The following is a 17,682-nucleotide window of genomic DNA, read 5'->3' as shown; positions in this document are numbered from 1 at the left end:
TTCGGCACAGTTGTTACTTCTTATTATCCTCTTATTATTAAAAGAGAAGGATGACAAAAAAAAAATTAAAAGAGAAGCAGTTTAAAAAATAATTTAGTTAAATTTCTGCTATTTTACTTCTACTTGCAAACCCTTAATTTTTGTCATGTAACTTTTTATTACGAAATTAACATAAATGATGATAGACATTAAAAACATGGAAATCAATATATTTTTTTCTGATAAAGTTTAAGGAGAATATCATTTTAATACCGAAATGTAACCCCTTATATCGTGTTTTCTCTACATTTGTTTAGTAAAAACTCACTTTTAAAAATAAAAGATAAATTAAAAAAAAATCATATGTATTTTAAGTCATAACAGATATTAATATTTAGTAATGGGTCTCTTTTACAAATATGAGTCTACTAAACCCACTAAATTTCAAAATTCATATTATTTATTTCTTTTTTTTATATTTCCAACCTAATATTATTTACTTCAATTCATTTTTGTTCTTTTACTATTTTTATATATTTCGGAGCCTGTATAATTTTAATAAAATATAATAATACAACTTCGATAATAATATAATTATTTTTGTCAATTATAATAATATTATCATTACTCGAATATTCCAATAAAAATTTTTATTGAAAACTTCAGTAAAAATACAATCACAAATTATTTTTCTTTGCATTAATATGTATATCAAACATTATTTCTGCTAACCTAAACTATGTATAATATGCCATTTTTCTTTTACTCTTTCAGTATTTATAGATTAAAATTTATAATCTCTTTTAGTACATTCACCATGCGCAAGGCGCAGGTCATCACCTAGTTTATAATAAAACTGATTAAATTTAGTGGATCGTATATTCTTGTTAGAGTTTTTGCTTTTAATCATTACTGTCTTCGGTTGGTTAGAGAAATAACCGACACATCAGCAATTGTACCTTTCGAGAATTTTCTTTTACTACATCAGGGATGATTTGTTAACAAACATAACAATTTTTTACCTACAAAGATATACGCATATATGCACTACTATCTATATAGTGGAAATAAATATCCAAGTTTAGAAAATAAAAGATATGTTTGTAGTTTATTTTTTTCAATATCACTAGTTGTACAAAGATTTATTGGTTATTTTGTTAATTGCTTTTAGAGATATAATTATCTGTTTCTCATTTTGTTCTCTTTGGATGTATATTCTACAGTATATCTAAATTCCTTAGGTAGTATATATACATTTTTATTTTTGTAAATATAATTTGTATATATATATATATGTCACAATACCATAAAACAAGCACATAGTATTTCAATTCATAGTCCAAGGTTTTCAAAATTACATGACAAGGAAGTATATACTTCTTCATAAGATTATATAAGATATACACAGTGGGGCTTATAAGCAAAGCGTCAGAGTAAAAAATGTCTCTGCTTTTCAACCTAGTTGCAAAACACTTCGTAAGTTTAGCTATAAATCAAACTCAATTGAAGTGGTCTTTCTACCTTTCTATCTGTAAGTTTGGCTAACCAACTTAGTTGAAATGACAATATTATTTTTTTTGTTACAATCATTCACAGGTTCGAGAAGAGGACAAGGAATGTTTCTCCACATGTCCACGAGAAACCCCCTACCTGCTGGGTGGCTTTAGTTTTGAAGAAGACGAATCTTCAAACGATGAAGAAAACAAAATTATAGATTATTGGGTATTTAATCCAAGGAGTGAAAAATTCATCAATATTACTGGCAAGAAATTCCCAAAAGTGTTGTCGGAAGGATGCAGTCTTCTTGGAACCTCACGTGGCTGGGCTGTGTTCATGAGCCACACCGATTCCACCATACATCTTACCCAAGTCCTTAATCCTTGGTCCTCAGAGTCATCTCCCAAAACCATTACTCTGCCCCCATTTACTGATCACCTTGTTCTGCATGCCGAAATGGTTGAAAATGTTTCCTTGTCCACTTATCTTCCCAACCAAGACGATGATTATATAGTGAGTTTCACCTTCTTTGGATCCAAACTTTGTTACTGTATGCCTAATCGAGATTCAAACTGGACGATTGTCGACATTTCTTTCTCCTACGAAATCCACTCTGGTATTACTTATTCTCGGAAAGACCAGATATTCTACCTCCTTACTACAGGATGTTCCTACATGGCTGCCTTAGATCTCAAAAAGAATAAGAAGAATCCAAAATTTATGAGGTTTCAGTTTGGGAGCTTCCCTCTGATACCACAATATGAGTGGGAGATACTGGCGTCATGTTTACGTATTAATTATATTGCGGAGGCGTCTTCTGGCGAGCGTTTCATTGTTCAATGGTAACTCCCAAAACTGATCCACATAATAACTAGATAGGGTTCATTAGCTAAATAACAAAAATATTTCTATATCACTATGTTCTGCAGGTATGTCAAAACAAGTAGAGACTTGTACACAGATGGTTTACAAGGAGAACCCAAACGATTCATGGTGTTTAGGATAGAAGATGAGGGTAAATTATACCAAGGAACAAGAATAATCGCTAAGTACACAGAAGACATTGGAGATCTTTGCATTTTCATTGACAAAAATGAAGCATTCTGTTTAGAGGCAAGCAAGTTTCCTGGACTCAGGTCTAACTCTATATATTACGTTTTCCATGGCTTTGGTGTTTACAATATTAGTAAGAAAAGCAGCCGCGAGTATGATCTAAGTGGTTATCCTGATACTGAAGGACTGGATTTTTTTATCTCTCCTTCACTCCATTAGCTAATTAAAATGTCAATCTTCCAAAACTAGTTATGTCATTATCTTAATTAATGAAACTGTGTTTGATGTTTAGGATGCATTTTGTTTCCAAGCCTACACCGATGTTTCAAATGCTCATAAACTATGTTGAACTAAAAAACATTAGAAAGGAGAGATTTGTTTCAACTATAAGTTTAAGATCATAAATTGAAAAACAAATATAAAAAAAATCTGAGTGTATGTGGAAAGTAAATGATAATACAGTGAGAGATTTAAATAGAGTTACAAGAGTATGCCGGTTCGAAAATTCTAGCGAGATCCTTGGTCCACTACAGTAGTCATCAACAGAATTTCAAAAAAAGGCATATGTTCGATTCTTACAAAATCAAGCTAACAGAACAAGAGTTTTTATAGAAAAAGACCAAACTTAAAAAGAGATCGTCTCTCTCTTGTATGTATGTTATGTATAGAGAGAGAGATGATTGATTAAGTAGTTCTATTATTTTTTTTCAATATCACTAGTTGTACAAAGATTTATTGGTTATTTTGTTAATTGCTTTTAGAGATATAATTATCTGTTTCTCATTTTGTTCTCTTTGGATGTATATTCTAAAGTATATCTAAATTCCTTAGGTAGTATATATCCCCTTCTTATTAATCAAGAAGCATTTTTAAAGAGTAACCTTAAATGTGTAAGTTATTTACATGAGTGCCATGCTGACGTGTCAGCACCATATTCACTCTCAGCCCATATATAGAATCGCCCTTGATTCACTAGAGAAATTACAAAGAAATGCCATTGTGGTACCACTCGAATTTCCTCATATACATTATAGTTCAAAATGAATAATTGGACGATTTCGTGTAAAAAGGAAAGTCAAAGATATGTCCAATTTCATCATTTCATGTTTAAGGAAAGTCAAAGATTATTACTATTTCTCTTAATTCTATTTCCCATTAACTCATTCCATGATTTCTTTTTCTATCAAAATATATTGTCATATATAAGGTTACCATAGATCATTGCCATATAATGTATTACGCAATTATGTAGTATAATGTTGTAAAATCTAATATTTGTTTTTTTTTCAATGCAAGATGTATCAGAAGCCATTTGATTAAAAGTAAATTAAACATTTTTTATAATGTATCAGAAGCCATTTTATTATAACCGTATTTAATATATGAAAACTGCAATAAATTTTAAACTAATTTAGTATGTTATTTAATATAACCGTAATTTATGCCAAATCCTCCACAGAAATGGTTATCATTTTAAGTCTATACTATACACTTAATATTTGGTCAAATATCGTATTGAATATTGTTTCCTATATTAGGTTCGAAAATATAGTACTAACCAAATTTTGGAAGGCGATAATGCGTGTAGTTAAATATAGTAATAGCGTAAATTTTGGGTAAACTACTGAATATTTGTTTCTGGTAATTCTTGTGTGCCTAAACCCTAAGTTGCCTGACTATATATGACCTTCTAAACTCATTTACTCAGCATCATTACCAACCAAGTTCGAACCGGTATGCAATCTAACAAAAAATGAGTTCTATGCACTCAATATCAGAGTTGAAAGTTGAACATTTCAAAGGTGAAAAAGAGATGTAAAAAGTTTTTGGAAGCAATACTAGGCTAAAGGTGTAGAAACTTTTATAATATTTTTTCATGGATGCAAAAATAAGTTTTTTTTTAGTTTATTGCAATATGCTCTATATCAACTTAGCCCTGTCTAACCAAACAACTAACACTTTCATATGGTAAATTTTTGCAGGAGGACAAAATGCGACATTTAAAAAGGTTTTGGTTTCTTAGTTTGATCCTTTTCTGAAACAAGGATAAAAAGGATTTGATTTCTCTTTTTGATTCAAATATATAAGCAGGTGACTTCAAATAGACGAGAAGCTTCATGTTCTCACATTTTGTTTGACCCTGAACTCCTAGAAATAGAAGCCTTCAAAAACAAGTAAGCATATATGAACATTTTCATCTGTTAATTATTTTACTTCTATGTTTGCTTACACAAACTACATTGACAGGATTTGTTTTTCAGGATACCAAGAAGAGCCTTTTCATGTGAGTTGCATATTAATTCGAATTTTATTTTGGTTTTCAGTTTCTGAATAATAAAGCCTTTGCAACGTATCGTTCATATTTTGATTTGTACCATTGTTGTTTTTAGCATTTGATCTTAAGATTCTAATTGATGAACTATGTACCGTTTAAATTATCTTGCCAGGACTAAACTATTGAAAGCATTCTTTTTAGTTATTTATTGTCCATTGTTTAGTTTGTTTTATTTTGTTGCTAAATATTTCATTGAAATGAAATAATCGATTAGTTTATAAATATTATAAAAACTACAAAAGAGATTTCACAGGTATAATTTTGGAAACAAAAGAAGGTAAGAAATATTGAAAGAGTAATAAACTCCATAGTTTTGGGACATATTTAACAACCATTGAAGGTTCGTCTTCTGGATTTTATATGTACTGGTATAAACTAATGAAATAATCGATTAGTTACGTTAGTTCATCATTATTATTAGTTCAAAAAAAAAAAAGTAAACCCATGTTATAATATTTTTTGTACCTGCAAAATCTCTTTTGTAGTTTTTGTATATGTATTTTCTTATAGTGATTTTTATTTTAAAATGCAAACAAAAATTAAATTACAGAAAATAGAATATTAATTTCCAACATTAAAAATATAAGAACAATTTAAGTTGAAATGTTTTCACAGATAAACTAATTTATTTGAAATCAAATTTCTATATATTTAAATGTAAATGATACACTTTATGGTATCAATTCATAATCGTGATTTGCAAGTTATGATCTTTAATTTAATGCATTTATGATTTAGAATATAAGTGAATGATATTTTTTATCAATATATTAATCTCCACTCAAATTTAGATTATTATTTAGGTCAATATTGTATTGTATATGGAAAGTCTTGATTGCAATCTCAAAATTTTATGTGGAGATAAAATTAGTGCTGATTGCCGTTATTTATACTACCTTCTTAATCTTTACATCACAAACGAAATCCTTGATTCAAATGTTTAATATTAACCTAAAACAGTATTCAGCCGTATTTATCAACTTCCGAAAACAAAAACATTTGAAGAAATCTTAACTTGCAATTTGCCAATCAGTATCATCGAGCGTATATTTGATATATTGATCTCATTTAATAAAGAAATAATTTGAAACTTATATAAATATAAGTGATGGAAGTGCTTCAACGATATCATCTTCTCTCTATTCTTTTGTCTCTAACTTTTTTTGAGATCCAGTACTTAAATAAATGGCAGGTTTAGATTTAATTTGTTGGCGATTTGAAGTCTGTCTACACAATATGCCCCTCACATAGAAGACCCACATTTAACATTTACTAGATCTTGACCCGTAGGACCGCACATGTATTAATTTTCAGTTTTAGTTTTCATTTATTTATACTTAATTATATATTTGTAATATTTGATCATTTTATATTGACTAAGCTAGGGGTGGGTATTTGGGTACCCATTCGACTTTCGTTAAAATTTATTCAAGTTTGAGATTTTTGAGTTTAAAGATTCTAGCTCTATTCGGCTATTTATAAATTTTGATTCCGGTTTAATTCAGATCTTTGCGGGTCCGGATAACCCGTTTAAACTATTTTTAAATTTTTAAAATTTATATACTTTAAATTTCCCTAAATCTAAAAATAAAAATACTATAACATGTAAATTTGAGTAATGTAAGCCAAATTACCTAAATTAAAAATATGTTTAATTTGAATATTTGGATGGAGAAGAAATATATATTTTAAGTATTTTTGGTGTTTTTTTATATTTCAAATATTTTAGTCAACTTTAAGATAGCTTATATCTTGGATATTAACTATAAAAATAGATAACATATTCAAGTATATATGATTCAAATACATTCGAATATCCGAAATATTTCGATCAGATCATGTTTGGTTCTGGTTATTTAGATACCAGAATGATAATTTTTTTTGGATATTTATCCACTTTTGATTCAAATTTAATAATATTTTTTTGAGATATACGCTTAAGTCAAATTTTAGTTGTTTCCATATCTAAAATGACTTTCTGTACACGATGTTTTTTTAATTGTTTAGTTAAACAAACCAGTTGGTTAGCAGATAAACATGGTAAGTTAACTGATAATGTATATCTTATTGATTTCGATTTTGGTTAAAGCCGTGTGATACTGAAATTACGAAAAATGACATTAGCGAATGAAGCAAAAAAACGACCGAATGCTATACCTATTTCCAAACATAATTAATTTTTTTAAATATTACTATCTATGTTTCTAAACAAAACTGAAATATAATTCAGTTTTAATAATATAGATATTTGGTTATCCTTTTATGGTATAATATTTTACATTCACGAACCTAATAAATGATATACTATAGAACCACAAAATCATATTATTTAATCATATTTGCCAATTAACCTAAAACTCAATATCATGATCTCAGTTATGCATAATGTTCCTCTCTTTATACTATAGAACCTATAGAATCGTATCATGTAACTATTTTCGATGGTAGTCTATCTATAGTTTAACTATTTTCAATACAAAATACACGTAACCTAATGTTACCTATCAAAGATTTGATTGATTCCAGTCAGTGCTTCAGATTGTCTTGGGATTTGTATTTGATTTTTTTTACTGATTTGTTCAAAGCTCCCTCAGATAGATCTACACAAACCAAAATTAAATAGAACAAAGACACTGGTCAGAAGACCAAACCGGAATGAAAGTTTGGTTTATTATTTCATTAACGAACAAAAATCACTCAAGTAGTGTAATGTATACAAAAGGTCGCTACGTACCTTTCGAACGAAGAGATAGATGAAAATTAAAAATATATGTCTATCATCCGTAGTTAAAAATAAATGTCTATCATCTGTAGTGAATAATTATGAACAAAAATATGTTGAGAATGTTATTACATAACCGATCCATAAACTATGTTTACAAATTTAGAACATATGTTAAAATTAAATTAAAATTTTAGAAACCAATCTCACCATGTGCAAGGCGCAGGTCCTACCTAGTACATTTTTATTTTTGTAAATATTTTGTATATATATATATATATATATATATATATTATATATATATGTCACAATACCATAAAACAAGCACATAGTATTTCAATTCATAGTCCAAGGTTTTCAAAATTACGTGACAAGGAAGTATATACTTCTTCATAAGATTATATAAGATATACACAGTGGGGCTTATAAGCAAAGCGTCAGAGTAAAAAATGTCTCTGCTTTTCAACCTAGTTGCAAAACACTTCGTAAGTTTGGCTATAAATCAAACTCAATTGAAGTGGTCTTTCTACCTTTCTATCTCTAAGTTTGGCTAACCAACTTAGTTGAAATGACATTTTTTTTGTCACAATCATTCACAGATTCGAGAAGAGGGCATGTCCACGAGAAACCCCCTACCTGCTGGGTGGCTTTAGTTTTGAAGAAGACGAATCTTCAAACGATGAAGAAAACATAATTATAGATTATTGGGTATTTAATCCAAGGAGTGAAAAATTCATCAATATTACTGGCAAGAAATTCCCAAAAGTGTTGTCGGAAGGATGCAGTCTTCTTGGAACCTCACGTGGCTGGGCTGTGTTCATGAGCCACACCGATTCCACCATACATCTTACCCAAGTCCTTAATCCTTGGTCCTCAGAGTCATCTCCCAAAACCATTACTCTGCCCCCATTTACTGATCACCTTGTTCTGCATGCCGAAATGGTTGAAAATGTTTCCTTGTCCACTTATCTTCCCAACCAAGACGATGATTATATAGTGAGTTTCACCTTCTTTGGATCCAAACTTTGTTACTGTATGCCTAATCGAGATTCAAACTGGACGATTGTCGACATTTCTTTCTCCTACGAAATCCACTCTGGTATTACTTATTCTCGGAAAGACCAGATATTCTACCTCCTTACTACAGGATGTTCCTACATGGCTGCCTTAGATCTCAAAAAGAATAAGAAGAATCCAAAATTTATGAGGTTTCAGTTTGGGAGCTTCCCTCTGATACCACAATATGAGTGGGAGATACTGGCGTCATGTTTACGTATTAATTATATTGCGGAGGCGTCTTCTGGCGAGCGTTTCATTGTTCAATGGTAACTCCCAAAACTGATCCACATAATAACTAGATAGGGTTCATTAGCTAAATAACAAAAATATTTCTATATCACTATGCTCTGTAGGTATGTCAAAACAAGTAGAGACTTGAACATAGATGGTTTACGAGGAGAAACCAAACGATTCATGGTGTTTAGGATAGAAGATGAGGGTAAATTATACCAAGGAACAAGAATAATCTCTAAGTACACAGAAGACATTGGAGATCTTTGCATTTTCATCGACAAAAATGAAGCATTCTGTTTAGAGGCAAGCAAGTTTCCTGGACTCAGGTCTAACTCTATATATTATGTTTTCTATGGCTTTGGTGTTTACAACATTAGTAAGAAAAGCAGCCGCGAGTATGATCTAAGTGGTTATCCTGATACTGAAGGACTGGATTTTTTTATCTCTCCTTCACTCCATTAGATAATTAAAATGTTAATCTTCCAAAACTAGTTATGTCATTATCTTAATTAATAAAACTGTCTTCTTTGATATTGATCTGTGGTTTTATTATCTAGTTTGCTTCCCGCAAAAAGGGATGAATTTATGGAGTGGGTAATCTGTAGTATCCACTTCTGCTTCATTTCCTTCTAGGGGTTCTGATGACAATACTATGAGGAAGATCATCAAGCAACAAGCTAAGCAGCTTGAGAGCCATATATACCGTGCCAAAAAAGCTAAAGACCCATATATACCGTGCATCCCAAGGTTTTATACTTTTATCTGTCGTCCCTAAAAGCCTCTCTCGATCACTGTAAACGAAACAAACCCCCGATAGGATCGATCTTCCCCTTTGGTTTCCGAGGTTCGTATTCTTCAAATTTGGAATACTATTAGGGTTTTCCCTACTGCTAGATCAAATTTATTCGGTTTATTTATTAGAAATGTTTTATTTATTTTTGGCCAAAATTGTATTATATTAATTTACGTTCAATTATCAAATCTAATAGATAAACATAAAATTATAAAAATAAATTTTTAATTATAGTACATATTATATATAACTATTTATTATATACATGATCATTATCTCTATTCATCAATACTATTATTAAATAATAATATTTACATCTCATTGCCACTGATTTATTTAAAACCTATGCTTTTAATTTAATTCTGTATTTTTCTAAATTCCTTTTATTTAAACAGCAACACTTATCATTATTTTCCAACAAACTCTGATTTTTATTTCCCTTTTACAAGCACGATATTAAATATTTTGAGGTGCCTATCTATGTTTTCAAAATTGTTATTGACACGATTCTTTTAAAAATATGCAACATCATTATTGTAAACGTTTGAACCTTTCTTATTTTTGGTATTATACAAAGTGAATTAAACCCAGCTGGTTTTCATTGCTTATAAACTATATAACTATATGATATATATATATATATATATATATATATTTCTCAAACACCTTCAGCCTCTAATCCTTTGAAACTAAAAGTATCCATTAACACTCACGATTCAACAATAACAAATCCATAACAGAACCTGCAGAAAGACATGTAATTACACTTTATATATTATCTTTCATATATACAAAACCATAAATTTTTTATTTTAGTTTATATTAGCCACTTAACAATCTATGCATGTATTATAGAGTTCATTTGCAAACTCATTAGAGAATCATCCAGGAAATAATCTCTGCCTTTTAAACTAAAAAAAAAATTAAAAGCTTCTTATCTCCATTATGAAACTTCAAATATTTAAATCAAACTAACTCCACGATTTGAGTTTGAAATATATTATATTTAGTTTCAAATCTAATATTTTCCTGCCTAAAGGCATATAGTTACCACCAATCAGGTGCAAAAATAACTAGAGTATTAATGATCTGATGTATAAATGCGAATATATAGCTACCTTTTTTTGAAAAAAGAATATATAGCTACCTGAAACAGGAAAACTACTAAATTTGTAATTTTTAACTAAAAATCAGAAAAAAAAACTCAAAAAGGTATAAATAATATTTTAAATGGTAGATTTTTTTTTTGATGAAATATTTAATTTATTGATCATCGCAAAAGAATGTTATGTACAAAAGTAATGAGTGCTTTAAACTGCAAAATTAAAAGATCTCGAAAAATTTAATCTATGTGAGCCCCAAACCAACGTTGCTTTTAAATGGTAGATTTCCTTCACTTTCAAACTTAATACATTAAGGGGGATGTATTCAACTGAGAGTTTCAGGTGATTTGTATTAAAATGACAAATCCACTGTTATTCAAACATGAATTTTAAAAACTCGTTTAAAATCCACTGTTATTGAACTTGACATTTCGTAAAGTACTCTGAAATCCACTGTTATTGAAAATATTTTAAGTTGTGGGATTTTAAAGTTTTGAGGTGATTTTAGGGTGTTTGGGTAGAGTTTCTTAGCTAAAATAAATAAAACTCAAATCCCATTGTTTTAGGTGATATCCTAGAGTAGTTTAACAAAAATCACCTAAATCTCTGCAATTTATTAAAATCATCTAAAACTCCATTAAAAATCAAATCACATCAAATGCTAAATTGAATACATCCCCCTAAAATTTCAACCACCTCAACGATTTAGAGAAGAAGATTTACCCGATATCTTATTTAATTTTAGATCTTCTATTTTCCTAACTAACTTAACAAATATTCGCAAGCATATTCTTATTACTTATGTTACCTACTTATCCTTTCCTATATATACTAACGTAGGAAATGAAGCAATGTCTACCACCATTATTAGCTTTAAACAGCGAAGGAAACACTTACGTTTTTGACGTGAAACCATTCAAATCCAGTTTGTGTATTCAGGTGAAAGTAGCCCCACCTTGCAGACAAAAATGTAAGCATAGATGGCTTCTTTATCAACCAGTATTGTTCATTCTTTAGATTATCAATCAAATACATATCTAGCTAGAAATATGTAAGCCTTTGAATTATCACTTACGTTTTGTTTTAGCTTTTGTTACTGCCATTTGTAGTAGACTATAGTACTTTGTATCTGATCATTATTGCAGACGCTTCACTTCAACTATGATTATATTTCTATTCGACCTTACAAAAGTCAAACTTTTCTTTCTTCATAGGTGCTTAAGACACATCAGGTAGCTAATACTTCAACCGATTGGCTAAGATCTACAATAGGATTAAACGCATAAGTAGTCTGAACCAAATGATTACAAAAAATAATTTCAATATTGAAAATAGTTATATTAGAAATATTTATTTTTATTTTTATTCCTTCTTACTTCTTTTGTGTTCAATAAATGTTTTGACAGGAAAAAAACAAAGAACAATATTTGATTTCACTGGAGATTATTCAAACCCATCATAGCAAAAAAGTAATATAAAATTTCAGAGCCAAACTTTAAACAGTTTGCATTTTATATACATATTAATTATTTTAGTTTTATTGTATATAAAAACATCTAAAATATATATGATACTTTTAGGTTTGTTTAAATACTTGAAAATATATAAAATAGTCAAATATAAATATCTAACATAGTTGAAGTAGACTCAAAACACCAAAAATATTTAAAATAAGTATTGATTTTTGATCTAAAATTTAAACCAAACCAGTTTATATGTTAAGTTTAGATATTATGACATATGTTATTAAGATTTATATACAATATATTATTTTCTTTATAGATTTTAAGAAATTCAAAATATATAATGAATTTTAAAAAAATAATTTAAAAGGGTTATCCGAACCTGAACTGAACCCGTAAAGATCCGAATATAATTCAAACTGAAATTTAGAAATATCTGAATGGGGCTGAAATCTTTGACCCCGGAAACCCGAAACCTAAACCCAAACAGATCTAAAACGAACTCGAATGGATACCTGAACGCCCAACCCTATTCATAATTCGAACTGAAATTTAGAAATATATGAATGGGGCTGAAATTGACCCTGGAAACTCGAAACCCAAACATATCTGAAACGAACCAAAATGGATACCTGAACGCCCAGCCCTGGTCACTATTATGTATGATATATATGTCATCATATAATTAATTGTATTGGTCCATCATATAAATAATCATATAATTAATAGTATTTTATATGTATCATCTTATAAACAATCACATATATTATATTCTTAAAGTTTAATGTGAAATATAAAAACCATAATTTAAGTTGGTATATGAAATTAATCTTTTTGTTGTATTTTTCTTATATATATTAAAAACATTTTTAATAATGGTTATTGGAAAATTTTTTAGTAAAAATAAATTTTGAATATATGCATATTTTAAATCAATTTTTGATATAAATCAACTTTAAATTATTATTTTTATTTTAAATATGTATATAACATTTAAATTTTATTTTATGATTATTTTATAAAAACAATGTTTTTAGTTAATTATAATAGTAAATTTTGTATAATTTAAAACTGATATACTTTTATCCATGTTTCAAAATTTTAATTTTTTGCATTAGTTTTTATGAAATATTATATTTTTATGATATTTTTAAAAAAATTGAACTCTTGAAATTTTTATATTTGACTAAACTAAATAAGGTAACAATACTGTTTTTAAAAATTGTTTTATATAATATACTTTTTATATTTCAGTTTGTGTTTTTAGCATAAAGAATTGTAAATAAAAAGAATTGTAAATATAGTGACGGAATTGTAAATAAAAAGAAATATAGAATGAAGGTTTATTTATTGTTGAAACAATGACTAAATGTTTAAATAAAAAGAGTATTAAATATGTTATTCATGTTTCTAAACAATTCTCATTTGTTATTAATTTATTGAAAATACAATGACTAAATGTGTAAATAAAAAAAGTACACATCTCTACTATCTATGTTTCTAAAGATATCTCATTTATTATACTATCTATATTTCCAAACATATCTCATTAATAATTGGTTTGAGATTATACTTATGATTATTATCGTAAGTCCAGACTACAGAACAACGAAAGTGTCAGCTCCGTTTGCTAGGCTAACTGAAATCGCAAAACAAAATAATTTCCAACTAAACTTTGGATAGGCTCATGCAATAATTTTGCATTTTTTTATCTGTATAAGAATTAAAATAGTTAATATCAAACAGTAACAATTAAAACGCTAGGATTCCAGGTCACAAATTCGAGTTTTCTGGCGCTGACACGTGTCCGCGTTAATGAAACGATGCGTGGTGAGTCTGTGATTGCATTTTGGGCTTAATGTGGGCTTTCACTCTGTTTTGTGATACGCCCGGCGTGTTTTGTGTTCTTCGCGACTCTTTCTTCGTCTGAGACGGCGAACGATCGAGTTTCTCTTTCTGTAACTGATATCGGATCTGAATCGTTTCGTTTCGTTTTGTTTCACTACTGTCTAGACTTCAATGCAATTTTCTCTTCTGTTAGACGGTGTATCTGCGATTGCGAGTATAAATAGGTCAGCCTTTTTCTTCTCAAAACCATCTCCTCAATCTGTTTCGGAGGAATAAACTCATTCTTCTTTATGATTTGATAGGTGTTCTTTCACTGTACAGGTTAGCTTGCTGTAATTCTGTGACGCCGGGAATGTCAAACGCGGCAGGGACATCTTTCTCGCCGATAAAAAGGTACATCATCTCCCACAAAAATTATCTGTCCAATCCTCTTCATCATAATCTTCTCAAAAAATCAAGAGAAAACTAATTTTGATTTCCTCCACGGCATTGAATCGGCACTGTTGTAGCTCCTCCATCGCGGTTCGACTCCCTCTTGCGATGTTCATTGGAACCTGTCGCAACCTCCCTCCTGTGACGATCATTGAATCTACACAATGATAGATCTTCTTTGAAGCAAGTTTTATAAATCGATTATATAGATCTACACAATTGATTTCCATTTGATGATTATATAGAACCTGTGTTGAATCGAAATGAGGCAAATTGATTATACCGAATCTGGGTTTAATTCAATTGATTCAATTTCGTAGCTGGGCTGAATCAAATTAATGCAAAGATTCTCATCTTTATAACATTCTTTTGTTACTGTCAGACTATAATTTTTTTGTTTGTTTGATAGATTTGAGAAGAAGAAGAAAGGAACAACAATGAGCTCTGAGCAAAACAACAGTACAAGCTTCCACCAATAGATGCGGTTTCTTCGGGTCTTCCAACATGAACCTCTGTTCCAAATGCTACAGAAGTATCCGAGCCGAGGAAGATCTAACCGCTGTAGCAAAATCTGCTGTCAAGAACTCACTTAAGCTTCCATCTTTCAGTCTCATTGTCACACCAGAGCAAAAACAGCCTCTTGAAACCAGACCAGCCTCTGTTGTTGTAACCGCTGAGCCGTCATCAGCTCCTATAGCCACGGGACATGAGGAGGCAGAGCCGTCGAAACCTGCACGGACGAACATGTGTTTCAGCTCTAACAAGAAGGTTGGGGTTATGGGGTTTAAGTGCAAATGCGGTAGCTGATGGTGGAAGTTTTCAAGGCTCCCAAGTCAAATGATAGTATAGAAAGGTTGTCGAACTACAGAGAACTAGAGACTTATGCACCAAGAATACACAAACTCTCTTAATCTAAGCAAACAGGAGATGAATGATTTGTGACAAGCTAATGATGCGGGCATCAAATCCACTGCTCATAAAGTAGACAAGACTTTCCATGTTTGGACTCGGATGAACCTAGACGACATCAAGCCTATGGTTCGTTTTATTCAGCTGACTGTCCCCAAACAAAGGCCACCACTTAAGCCTCCTTATCAGCTCCAAAAGATCAGTCCAAAGGTATTAAAGACGTGGTCAACACTCATTAATAAGCAGATTTCAATTCATTGAGATCAGTCTTTTGACCAGCCTATTTGATTCTTTTCTTAATGATGATTTATCTTAAAAATCATCCTTTCATTTATGTCTTTTGATTCTGAAACCTTTGTCCAAGAGCTATATATAAACCTCCTCTCATTTCATTGTAAAAGCAGACTTAAGTATTGAATAAAAAGTGAGATTTTCTCATGAGAGCTTTTATGCTTGTTCTTGTTATTTCTAAGTTATGTGAGATTCTTTCTTAGGATGCAAGTGTGGAGCCTTTATCTTTGTGTGAGATTCACTTAGGTGCTGGTTCTTGATCTTATCTCAAAGCCTTTCACATCTTTGAGTGGCGATCTTCATTTCATTTAAGCCGTAGGTTTTGATTTCTTGTGAGAAAAGCTAGAGTGAGATTCTCAGCCTGTATCATTTGGTATCAGAGCCAAAAGCTCCTATCATCTATCCTTTTGTTTTGTTTTTTTTTCTCTATTCTCCAAAGAAAACCCAGAAAAAAAAATCAATTTCCTCTTTCTTTCTTTTCTGTTTTTTTTTTTTCTAAGTTTTTGTCAAAAAAAAAAAATATAAAGAGATATGGAAAACCAGTCCAACAACGGCAACATGGCAAACCATCCTTGGAGTCTTTTGAAGCAAGAAGATTATTATTTTGCAGGGAGATCAGACCCTGATGAGTACTTTGAATGGGAGCACAAGATGAACGAGTTCTTCCATTCTTGCGGCTGCCCAGATTTTGAGAAAGTGTACATTGCAGCCGATCAGCTCGTCAACCAAGCTCAACACTGGTGGAGCCAATCTACTGCAAAAGAAAATCGTCGCCGGTGTTCTCGAGAATCAACTTGGGATGAGATGAAAAATATGATGAGGAAGCAATACATCCCATGCGATCAATATCAAGAAATCCGGAGGCAGTTTCGTACACTTTGCCAAGAAGATAAGACGGTCATGGAGTATCACAAGCAATTCAACCATCTTCGCATTCGGCTCAATCCAGGAGTAAGCAATGAGAATGTCATGGACCAGTTTGTTTATGGGCTAAGAGATGAGATTCGTTTTCACCTACAAAGGTACTCATGCGATGGTTTGGACGGGTTGGTCCAACAAGCGGCCCAAATTGAGTATGAGAACAAAGAGCCTGAGCCGCTTGATCTGTCAGAAGAGGTCCAGCAAAATTCGAGGTACATCCTTATACCACATGAGCAAGTTTTGAGGACAAAACTTTTTCAAGGAGGAGGGTATGATGCGGGCATCAAATCCACTGCTCATAAAGTAGACAAGACTTTCCATGTTTGGACTCGGATGAACCTAGACGACATCAAGCCTATGGTTCGTTTTATTCAGCTGACTGTCCCCAAACAAAGGCCACCACTTAAGCCTCCTTATCAGCTCCAAAAGATCAGTCCAAAGGTATTAAAGACGTGGTCAACACTCATTAATAAGCAGATTTCAATTCCTTGAGATCAGTCTTTTGACTAGCCTATTTGATTATTTTCTTAATGATGATTTATCTTAAAAATCATCCTTTCATTTATGTCTTTTGATTCTGAAAATTTTGTCCAAGAGCTATATATAAACCTCCTCTCATTTCATTGTAAAAGCAGACTTAAGTATTGAATAAAAAGTGAGATTTTCTCATGAGAGCTTTTATGCTTGTTCTTGTTATTTCTAAGTTATGTGAGATTCTTTCTTAGGATGCAAGTGTGGAGCCTTTATCTTTGTGTGAGATTCACTTAGGTGCTGGTTCTTGATCTTATCTCAAAGCCTTTCACATCTTTGAGTGGCGATCTTCATTTCATTTAAGCCGTAGGTTTTGATTTCTTGTGAGAAAAGCTAGAGTGAGATTCTCAGCCTGTATCATTTGCTCCTAAAAATATAAACAAGGTGATCTCAAATCCAATCAAGAAACAAGTGCGAGAACTCAATCAAATGCTAAGGATGGATCCATGGGACTAAGGATTTGATCTTGGGTGATCAAGATTCAATCTAAAGGTGGCAAACACACAATCAAT

The 17,682-nt window shown here is 30.8% G+C and overlaps 2 protein-coding genes and 1 long non-coding RNA gene across 3 annotated transcripts; all 3 read left to right on the top strand.

Annotated features, from left to right (window-relative positions):
• Positions 1 to 1,393: 1,393 nt before the first annotated feature.
• LOC130510886 (uncharacterized) lies at positions 1,394 to 2,859 on the top strand. The gene is made up of 3 exons (XM_057007582.1): positions 1,394 to 1,455; positions 1,576 to 2,318; positions 2,406 to 2,859. Exons 1-3 carry the CDS (start codon positions 1,420 to 1,422, stop codon positions 2,746 to 2,748), a joined length of 1,122 nt encoding a protein of 373 aa, XP_056863562.1. The 5' UTR covers positions 1,394 to 1,419; the 3' UTR covers positions 2,749 to 2,859.
• Positions 2,860 to 8,035: 5,176 nt separating this feature from the next.
• Positions 8,036 to 9,384, top strand: LOC130511436 (uncharacterized). The gene is made up of 3 exons (XM_057008424.1): positions 8,036 to 8,130; positions 8,186 to 8,911; positions 8,999 to 9,384. Exons 1-3 carry the CDS (start codon positions 8,036 to 8,038, stop codon positions 9,339 to 9,341), a joined length of 1,164 nt encoding a protein of 387 aa, XP_056864404.1. The 3' UTR covers positions 9,342 to 9,384.
• A 2,227-nt stretch (positions 9,385 to 11,611) lies between these two features.
• On the top strand, positions 11,612 to 15,645 carry LOC130511800 (uncharacterized). The gene is made up of 4 exons (XR_008945312.1): positions 11,612 to 12,244; positions 14,252 to 14,310; positions 14,408 to 14,479; positions 14,596 to 15,645. It is a non-coding gene; the product is annotated as an uncharacterized LOC130511800 (long non-coding RNA).
• Positions 15,646 to 17,682: the final 2,037 nt, after the last annotated feature.

This window comes from Raphanus sativus, chromosome 4 (genome assembly GCF_000801105.2).
Source record: "Raphanus sativus cultivar WK10039 chromosome 4, ASM80110v3, whole genome shotgun sequence".
Taxonomy (NCBI): Eukaryota; Viridiplantae; Streptophyta; class Magnoliopsida; order Brassicales; family Brassicaceae; genus Raphanus; species Raphanus sativus.
This window is presented reverse-complemented; position numbering and strand designations above follow the sequence as displayed.